Source organism: Microplitis mediator, chromosome 8 (assembly GCF_029852145.1).
Source record: "Microplitis mediator isolate UGA2020A chromosome 8, iyMicMedi2.1, whole genome shotgun sequence".
Taxonomy (NCBI): Eukaryota; Metazoa; Arthropoda; class Insecta; order Hymenoptera; family Braconidae; genus Microplitis; species Microplitis mediator.
In genome coordinates, this window is record NC_079976.1 from 23,930,667 (window position 1) to 23,942,056 (window position 11,390).

Genomic DNA, 11,390 nt, shown 5'->3' on the forward strand with positions numbered 1-11,390 from the left:
AAAAATAACATTGAGTAATGACTTGAATAATTTTTTTCTTTGTGTATAGAGTCAATGGAAGGTTTAGGTTCCTAATGATACCCAATTTGACGATAAAAAAATAGTCCCGGATATATTGTCATAAAAGGAAAAAAGGAGAAAAAAATTATCCCTCAAAGAAAAAAGTCAATAGTGTGAGTTTCTTTTTCTAATTCTACTTTTTTAGTCCCCAAACAAAACGGATTGGGTAGAAAGTTAATGAGCTATGAAATTTCATTTTTTTTTTGTCAGATCCTTTTATTTGTATTATAATGTAGAAGTAAATTTTCTAAAGTTTTACATATTCTAAAAATTATATTAATATATTAATGACTTAAGATGTTGAAGAAAATAAAGAAAATAATAAATAGGCCTGTACGCTATTATTTTGAATGTCCTGTCCTACTGAATAAGATTTTAATTGAAAAATAATTGAACTAATAATTATTTTTCAAAGCTATTTATCAAGGTAACCTTGACTATAAATTATACAAAGAAATTCTAATAAAATTATTTTGATAAAAATTTGTCAGGCTGATTTCAAATTTTTTAATTTCGTAAATTTTAAGTAACCTACATTGCCGCCCTATATTGTCTGCCTCACCCGTTTTTACAGTTAAAAGAAATTCATAAATAGTTAAATCGTACACTGATAGAAACTTTCTTAATAAATTACCGTCATATTCACGGTAATCGTGGGACGAATGGCATGACCTAATCATTTGTCATATTAAAAAAACCTCATGATAATGTTTCTAATTTTTAGATCAAATCTCGATCAATTTTTTATTTAATAATTATTATTAATAAATAATCCATTTTGAACATAAGGGCTTATTAATTACACCTAATTCAATGAAAGTATAAAATTAAATTGAATTCAAAATCTAGTATATGATAGCCCGGGAAAAAATGATCAGACCTGATCAGACATGAACAGGCCTGATCAGACATGAAAAATGGACATGCCTGGCCATGCCTGATCAGGCATGTCCAGGTCTGATCAGGTATGTTCATGTCTGTTCATGTCCATCCGGGTAAAAAAATTATATATAAAAAATGGCCCTATACAATTATATATAATTATGTATAACTATATTCAATTATACATGTATATAATTATTGCTATAAAAATAAAAAAAATAAACAGTTCGGGCGTGTGCGGGATTTGAACCGTGGACCTTGCGCTAGAAAGTGTAACTCGCTACCCACTGACCTAAGAGATTTAGTTGAAAAGTAAGTTTCGTATGAACTTCAAGTAATAAAAATCTTATACGTGATAGATTCTTGGTCAATAAAATTTTAGATCTATGAGCAGACATGAACAGCCATGAACAGACATGAACATATATGACCAGGCATAAACAGGCATGGACAGGTATGATCAGGCCTGAGCGTATTTAACGCTTCAGACATGAACAGGCATGAACGGACATGACCAGGCATGGACAGGCATGAACAGGCATGGACAGGTATGAACAGGCATGATCAGACCTGACTGTATTTAACGCTTCAGACATGAACAGGCATGATCAGGCCTGAGTGTATTCAACGCTTCAGACATGAACGGACATGAACAGGCATGGACAGGTATGATCAGGCCTGATCATGTCTAATTTCAGGCCTAATCATACAGGAACAGGCATGATCAGGTCTAATTTCAGGCCTGATCATACATGAACAGGCATGGTCAGGTCTGATCATTTTTTCCCGGGTAGACTTTTAAAAATTTGGGTGACCAGGACGAACCGCTGTCCGGGACCACCCCGTACGCTCCCTTATAAAAAATTATTTAAATAGCAAACAAAATGATGCCTCGAGACTGAAGAGGTCGAAGATGAAACTTGTTTCGAGTCAATATGTATAATATTTTGGCTTATCAAAAATAGGTAGAGCAGTACTTGTGCACATTTACCAAAAAAAAAAAAGTTAATAATGTTTCTATATAAATAAAACTTTATTTTGAAAAAAATATAACTATATTACAAAGTTAAGTCTTGCTTTGATCTAAATACAGTTCCAAGTTTTTTTGAAATTTCATTCGTCCATTTTTTCTTCATTCGACTTCAACGGTTTTATATTATTGGCCATCTGCTGGAGATTGACTAACACGCAACAAATATGCACGATATCATCGACGCAATTAAATAAATTTTCGGTAATTTTATTGAAGATCGAATAACATCGCAACCGTTGCATTATTTTTTCAATGTGGATTCTTACTTTGGCTACGTCATTATCTTTACTTTCTTGACCAGAAGATACTGTTTTTTTTTCGAAATCTGGTGGCATAACAATCGTTACTTTTTTCCCACTTTTATCAACTGCTGCTTTTATTTCTGGGAATTCTCTATAAATTAAAATATTATCGCCTTCATCCAATTCGTCCATTAGCCCAGATTCAATAGTCAATTGCGAATCAGTTTTTCTGCCACCAGCGACCTTAGATTTTAAACAGACGAAGCCTCCAGGAGTGATTCCAATAAGAACTTTTGCTGTAAAAGTTTTTTTACCATGCAAACAATAATCGCGACTATCAACAGTGGATGGAATTTCGACGTTAAATTCAGTACAGTCGATTATTACTCGAATATTAGAGTAGTTTGGATGGAAACACTTTGGCATTGTTGCTTGAATATCACTCATCTTTGGCCAATAAACTAAAGTAGCTGTTGCTGCAGACAACGTCTGTAAAGTTGAGTAAAAAATTCTAGAGATTGTTGTTCTGTGGACACTAAACAGTACACTCAGAGCTGAAAATGTGAGACCTGTTTTTATTTTCATTAAGAAAATAAAAAGTCTATTATTTTTGGCAACAGTAAATTTGGTCGAAGTACTCAATAGTTTCAACAATAATTCAAAATTATTTAATGTTACGCCAGCTAATTCCATCAGCTGCTCGTTTTTTTCAATTGAATCGAAACCAACAAAAGATTTTACGGATGTTTCAGTAGATTGATCGACAAAAGTTTTAGTTGGAGTACCACATTGTTTGTCACTGCATTTGGGTTTACTAAATATGAATTTACGTCTTGTGGCTTCCGGTATATTCGTTTGGATTTCGGCATCGCATTTATCGGTATGACTGTAAATATATCTATTGCAAACGAATGTTTTGTCGATTTCAATTGCGGTAGAAAAAAAATCTATTTGACAACTTTTATCAACTTTTTCGCTTACAGCGGTAACGTCAAGAACTTCATTATCGATGATAATTTTCTTATTTTCTGCGGTTGCTGATGCATTGCTGCTTGTTGTCGGGGTTTTTTCTTTTTCGGCTAATCTCCGGTTCAAAAAACGCGCATGTCTGAAATAAAGTTTTTAAGAATTTCATTTATCAAATCATTGCTTTATATTTGAAATTATTCGTTATCCGATGAAAAATGATTTTATCTGAATATATATGAGTATTAGGGTGTGTCAAAAAAAAATGATTTTTTTTTTTTAAGGTCTCATAGTCTCAAAAGCTTCTTTGGGACCTAAAAAAAATTCTCCTAAAAAATCAGCTCTATATCTCGAAAATTGGGCTGGCGGTTTACAAGTTCATTTTCCCATTTAAAATACATGTATAATTTTTTTTTTTTAGTTTTTCGAGGAAAAATCAAAGAAAAAAATTTTTTTTCTAATTTTGAATTTCTCACCTTTATAGGAAATTGAATTCCTTACAAAAATGTCTTGAATAGTCATGTTCGTAACTACAATATAAAAAAAGTTACAAGCCCCCAAAGTTAAAAAAAAAAATAATTTTTCTTTTATGTATAATTGTTATTTTTACTTTCTTGTTATTAATTGGTGATATTTTTTTCTTCTAATTTTAATTTTCAATCTTCTATGTAACATCTTCAATAAAATTTTCAAATTTAAAACGTTTTAGTAACTCACTTAACCGCTACAGAACATTATTATAATAAAAAAATCTATTTTATCGAGTGATTGACACCAATACACAAAAAAAGTTAATCGTCACAGTTTTAAATTATTTTTTAAATATTTCTTGCATAAAAATAGCTATATATAGAAGATTGGAAATTAAAATTAGAAGAAAAAAATACCACCAATCAATAACAAAAAAGTAAAAACAATAATTATACCTAAAAAAAAAAACGTTTTTTTTAACTTTGGGAGCTTGTAACTTTTTTGATATTGTAGTTACGAGCATGACAATTCAATTCATTTTTGTAGGGAATTTAATTTCCTATAAGAGTGTGAAATTCAAAATTGGAATAAAAATTTTTTTCTTAGATTTTTCCTCGAAAAACTAAAAAAAAAATTTTTCACATGTATTTTAAATGGGAAAATGAACTTGTAAACCGCCAGCTCAATTTTCGAGATATCGAGCTGATTTTTTAGGAGAATTTTTTTTTTGTCCCAAAGAAACTTTTGAGACTATGAGACCTTAAAAAAAAAATATCATTTTATTTTGACACACCCTAATGAGTATATATGATTATATATGAGTATATATGAGTCTATATATAATTAGATCTGATCAGGCATGACTAATATAAACTTATATGTAGTTATATATGTCTATGTATGATTAGATCTGATCAGACTTCAATGATATCAAACCTATAAATATTTAACTACACGGAGAGAAATTAATTATTGTATCTACTATACATAAATTGTAATTTTAACCATCTAAAATGGTAATAACATTTTTCAGTGGTTATAATGATCAGTATTACAATTGAAAATGATAACAGTTACAATTGATGATGGTAACGGTTACTATCGAAAATGCTAATTGTAATATTAAAAATTATAATTGTTACAATAGAAGATGGTAACTCTTATCATTCAAAGTTGTAAAAATTCTTAACTAAGAATGTGTGTGCTCGCGCGTGTGTGTGCATGTGTACGTGCGACGGTATGTGTGTGTACATGTGGTCGCGCGGGTGTCATGTGTGTGTGTGTGCATGTTCACCGGCGAGTGTACATGCGTGTGAGCATGTCTGCGGGTAAGTGTGCGCATGGGTGCGGGTGAGTGTGCGACCCCGTATTTATGTACATATGTGCGTGCATGTGCACGTGCGTAGATATATGTATGCATGTATGTGTGTGTGTGTGTGTGTGTGTGTGTGTGTGTGTGTGTGTGTGTGTGTGTGTGTGTGTGTGTGTGTGTGTGTGTGTGTGTGTGTGTGTGTGTGTGTGTGTGTGTGTGTGTGTGTGTGTGTGTGTGTGTGTGTGGGTGTGTGTGTGTGTGTGTGTGTCCATTACACATGGACAAGCGTCTGACTATAACGTTTATATTTTAATTTTTTATTAGCTTAGATGGTCATCATTATTTAGGCTGATAGTAACCATTACCATCAGGTTATTAAGAATTACGATTTTTTATAATAGTAGTAATTATTTAAGATAATAACAGTTATAATTTCTGGTTATCATAAATAATTGTAAACTTTACCATACTGATGGTAGACACTACCATTCAGATTGTTTATTTAATAATTTAAATGATATCATCAATCATATAATTCAGTTTAAAAATTGTACTATAACTTGATGGTAACTTTTACCATAAAATTTTCTCCGTATATGTATATAGGTTCAATATGTACATATATTAGGGTGGTCGTTAAAAATTTAATTTTCTCAGGCGCCCCATAAAAAGCTTCTTTTTAGTGAAAAAATACGTGGGGAATTTGATTTTTTCGTTTAAAGTAAAAAGAACACGAGCCGAAGGACAGAAAATTCATTTTTCGATACAATCGCGGTTTTTTTTAAATATCTCATGAAATATGCAGATTAAAGGAAAAAACCACAGAAACAATTTTGTAGGAAATTAAATTCTTGACAAAAACGGTCATATTTATTGTTTTTATAAAATGTGTATTTATGAAGATATTTTAAAAAAACTTTTTTTTCTTAAATATAGACAACTTCGTAACTCGTAACATATCAATTATCAATGCTTGTTACAATTTTTATATACTCAGAAAAATTTTATTTTCAAAATTTGTAATCCTTAAAACGCTCAATTCATCAGATCTAAAAACAAAGTTTTTTTAAAATATCTTCATAAATACACATTTTATAAAAAAAATTAACATGACTTTTTTTGTCAAGAATTTAATTTTCTACAAAATTGTTCCTATGGTTTTTTCCTTTAATCTATATATTTTATGAGATATTTAAAAAAAACCGCGATTGTATCGAAAAAACCAAATTCCCCACGTATTTTTTCACTAAAAGCTTTTTATGGGGCGCCTGAGAAAATTTAATTTTTAACGGCCACCCTAATATACATATTTATATAATTTAATGTGACAATTTTAATATCAATGTTATTAAATTTTTATTTTGTCAACTATCAATCAAACTTAAGTCCCCGATACTTAAAAAATATTCAAAGGTTTCGGCAGAAATTTAAAAATATGAATCGATATTGACTTATATATGGATATTTATAATTTTATATATGAAAAAATTTGATTATATCTATCTAATGAATTCTATTGAAATTTATGTACAAAACCAAATTCATCATTGGGTGCATTATTTACGTAGGATGTATCAATTTGATTATTTGAGTTAAGTAATGCCATTAATTTTTCTTAATTATAAGTGTATAGCAGACTAGAGGATCAGACTACCAACCAGCGATTACCAGAGTTAAGCAGCATCAACGTGGGTCATTAATTGGACGGATGACCCCTTAGTACACTGATAGAAAATTTATATTGACTCAAGAAATATTTTCTTGAGCCAAGAATTTATTTCTGAAGAAAACCAATTGTCTTGCTTCAAGAAATTCTTGTCTTGATTTAGATTTTCTTGGCTCTATAGATTTTGTATCTTCGATGGATAACTCTCATGTCTTGATCCGAAACTATATTATTTTCAATCGATACTATCGAATTCTTCAAGCAAGACCACTTGTCTTCAACTAAAAATGTCGTATTATTATTTTAAGAACTTTAAATTTTTGGTTCAAGTAATAATTCCTTGATAGAAGATATTTTTAAAGTAATGAAAAAAAAAATTTTTTTTAAAATAAATTTCTACTTTAACATATCTGAAGTAAATGAATGTTGTCCTAAAAAATCACTTTAAAACTTTTTATTTTTAAAATAAAAAAAAAAGTTTTTTTTCAAGCTGAGTAAATTGATATCTTGATTTAAAAACCGCGCCATTCTCGAAACGAGTCGGTAATGTCTTAAACCTAGATTTTGCCTATCTTAATCCAAGAGCAAGAAATTCTTGAGCGAAATATGTCAGAATTTTGTTTCAAAACAAAAAAGGCTTGATCGAAAAATCAAATTCTCAAACAAAGAATTTTTTTTCTCTATCCGAGAATTTCAATTTTTTGGTTCAAGGACTTATTTCTTGAATTAAAACAATTAAAAATTTTAAAACAAGAACCACATTTTGAAGAAAAAATTTTTCTTGAATCAAGATAGTTTTTCTATCAGTGTATAATAATATTTAACCAATAGTATTTTTTTATTTTTTCAATTCAAATTTAACCGACGTTTATATTAATGAAGACAATAAATCCTAATTAAATTACTTAATTAATAATTTACAGATATATTTTCAATGAGATTTTAAAAATGACTATATTCGTTCATGCATGATTATATCTAATCATATATGATTCTATATGATCTCTGGCCAACAATCAGATCTGATTATATATGAAGTCATACATACCCGTGAAAAAATATTCTGATCTGACTATATCAGGCCTGATATGGAAATTGGCCATATCAGACTATATATGCTTTGATATAAGTATATCAGACTATATGTCAGACCAAATTTATTTAAAAAAAATATGTAAAAAATAAATATCAATAAATTTGTATTGTGTATAAAAAAATCTATCTTGTTCAACTTTCATGACACATCTTTTCGAATACAATTTGAGGTAACTTGATATTTTTAACCTCTATAAAGGCTTATCAAATTATATCAAGTCTGATCAGGATTTTTATTCACAGGTATATCAATTTATATATATATATATATATATATATATATATATATCAGACTATATAAAGTCATATCAAGTTATATCAAGCCTGATCAGGGATTTTTTTTTTAAGTATATCAAAGTATATATAACTTTATAAGGTTATATCAGGCCATATCAGGACCTATTAGAAATAAATATAACATTATATATGAGCTTATCAAGTTATATCAAGTCTGATATAGACATATCAAATTGATAAGGCTTGATCTGGCCTGATATGGCCAATTTTCATATCAGGCCAGATCAGGACCTATCAAAAATCAAATATGGACATATCAGATCATATCAGGCCAGATATGAATATATCAAAAATTTTGTTATGGCCTTATCAGCTCATATCAAGCCTGATCAGAATATTTTTTCACGGGTATAATTATATATAATTATACAATATTCTTTTCCATCGGGTAATTAAAATAATATACCTGCTCAGAGCTGTTTTCTCGTTAATTTTTGATTTTTTGTAAACTGAAGGAAATATTGTTGGAATGTAGCTTGGACTTGCAGCCTCCTCCGCTTTTTTACCTCCAACAAAATGATCGCTGCAGATGCAGTCAGTTGGCCTTGGAGTCCAGGGTGATCCATCAGGACTATAAAGATATTGTTTGATTACAAATCTACGCTTACTTCAATTATTTTTTTTTTCATGTAGTACATCGTCACTAGTAAAAAGGTTACCAAGTTAGGTTATACAAGACTTACTTTTTTCTTTTAACTGCATTGATCCATTGTTTCCTTTTTTCTAATTTCCAACTTGCTGTTGGAAATCTGTAAAATTTACAATTACTGTTTCTGCCGGTATTTTTGCAATCGACGACGCAGCAACTAGAATGAACCATTTTTTAATTTAATGACTTGTTTTAGCACCGGTTAATCTATAACACAAGCATTCTTTTACGTTTACGGAGTCCACCGCAAGCGTTGTAGTCAATTCCGTTCTCCCCACCATATACTTTGCACCCATTGGTAGCGAGTTCACGCCAACGTTGGTCTTAGTGTTACAAATTGACGACAAGTTGGCAGTAACAGTTGCTATCTATTTGGAGTCAAGTTGGAAGGATTGAATTGTCGGCATTTTGATGGTATCTTTGATCTATAGATAATTAATCTTTGTCTAGTGTCCCAATGAGTTTTGATTGAAAGTTATCTTCAACTTAAAAATCAAACTTAGTCAAAATCTCCCAAGCGGCCAAATGTTTACTTTTTTGTAGCGAAGAAGTTAACAAAAAAAATTTTACTATTTATTTTGCGGTACAAAAAGGCAGATTTTTTCCAAGAAATATCACCACTAATGTCCAGCCAAAAGATAATTTTTTTGTATTTCAAAAGACAACTTTATATGATAACAATTTGTCAACATTTTGACAACATTTTGGTAAGTTTATGGAAATACTTTGTAATATTTTGTTGACAAATAGCAATTAGTTGTCCTAGTAGCCGCTTTAGCTTGAAATTGACAGTAATTTGACAATTGAAATTACCGAAATTAGCAGCCCGAATTTGCTGACAATTTGACAGCAAAAGTTGGAGTGAAAAATTTGTTTCTAACAGCACAGCTTGCTTTAGCAAAGGTTTCCTTGAATTTTTCTTCAAATATCCGTCAACTTTGGACTTCTCCTTTTGACGACAATTTGTATGCAACTTGCTATACAATTTGACGTAAATATACTGCCGACTTAGAATGCAAATTCACTTCAAAAGTTAACTAGAAAAAATTATTCGTCAAATTGCAGGCAAATTTTTACATCAATTTATTGTTAATTTGACTTGAAAAATTGTAAAATATTTTGTTACCGTAAAATTGTAGACAATTTTATGTATAAATTTGCTTACCTTCTGAAATGGTAAGAACGAATGTTACTGACTTTTTTTTCTAGTAAAAAGTTACCTCTGAATTGAGCAAAAATTAACCGCAAATTTTTCTTTCCAACTTTTGCTGTCAAATTGTCAGCAAATTTCCGGTGATTTCAATGTCAAATTACAGTCAATTGCAAGCTCAAGTGGCTATTAGGGTGTGGTTAAATTTTCTTCAATTTAGAAGTAACTTTTGTTACTAGAAAAAAACCCTAGCAAAAGTTTCCTTGAATTTTTCGTCAAATATACGTCAACTTTGAATTTTCCGTTTTTGACGACAATTTGTATACAACTTGTGAAGTGAATTTGCATTGTAATTCGTGTAGTGAATTTACGTCAAATTGTATAGCAAGTTGTATACGAATTGTCGTCAAAAACGGAAAAGCTTGAAATTGACGGACATTTGACGAAAAATTCGAGGAAACTTTTATTAGGATTTTTTTCTAGTAACAAAAGTTACTTCTAAATTGAGGAAAATTTAGCCGCAAATTTTTCTTTCCAACTTTTGCTGTCAAGTTGTCAGCAAATTCGAGCAGCAAATTTCAGTAATTTCAATTGTCAAATTAATGTCAATTTCAAGCTCAAGTGGCTATTAGGGAAGTTGGCAGCAAGTTAGCGACAACCTACTGTAGCAACTCGTCATTAAGTTGACCTCAAAAATTGTCATTCTTATAAGTTGACGACAAGTAGACGCAAACTTGCAGAGAAAGTTGGTGGCAAAAGTTGGCATCCATTAGCTGCAGAAAGTTTCCTTCAATTTTCTCAAAAACTTGGCGTCAAGTTGCGGCAGCCGTTCGCCAACTTTCTGGGAAAGTTGATAACAACTTGTAGTCAACAGTTACAAGAGCTTAAAGTTGTCGTCAACTTGATCACAACTAATTGCTGATACTCAAGTTAGCCGACGTCTAATAATTTTCGGATTTTATTTCAGACAGTAAATAATAAAAAAAAAAAATTTGAAAAAATTGCACCTGTAGTTTTTTAAATTCTCTACAAGTGCATATTTTTAGTTTTTTTTCGTAATTGATTTGTTGAGAAAAAATCCGAAAATTTTAAATTGTCTGCTAACTTCCCCTCGCGGTTTTGCGAATGCCGTAAAAATGCCGTAAATTTTCGGCATTTATACACATGCTGTAAATTTACCGTAATAATTTGGTAATAATATGGTTATATTGGCCAGTTTTTTTGCTGTACTTATACTGTAGAGTTACCAAAAAAATGCCGTAAAAAAACTATAAAAATGCCGAACTTTTACCGAAAAAATGCTATATAAATACCGCAATAATACGATAATTTTATAATAATAAAATCGTATTTTTTTGGTAATTATACCGTAGATATCCTGCGATTTTGCCAGATTTATCCTGATATAATGAAAAATTGTAAAAAATTTGGTTTTATTTTATATTTGCTTCTGCGGTTAAAATCATCGAAAATGTGCAAAGTGTAAAATTTTATATTTTATTCTATTAGTTCACACATTTCTTATTGAAACAAAAGAATGTAAGTGAAAATAAGAATCCGGAAAAAT

At 30.1% G+C, this 11,390-nt stretch overlaps 1 protein-coding gene across 1 annotated transcript; it reads right to left on the reverse strand.

Annotated features, from left to right (window-relative positions):
* Positions 1–1,957: 1,957 nt before the first annotated feature.
* On the reverse strand, positions 1,958–8,907 carry LOC130672865 (uncharacterized). The gene is made up of 3 exons (XM_057477632.1): positions 8,708–8,907; positions 8,431–8,595; positions 1,958–3,325 (listed from the first exon to the last, which is right to left on the reverse strand). The coding sequence occupies exons 1-3, from the start codon at positions 8,842–8,844 to the stop codon at positions 2,056–2,058; spliced, it is 1,572 nt and encodes a 523-aa protein (XP_057333615.1). The 5' UTR covers positions 8,845–8,907; the 3' UTR covers positions 1,958–2,055.
* Between the last annotated feature and the right edge of the window lie 2,483 nt (positions 8,908–11,390).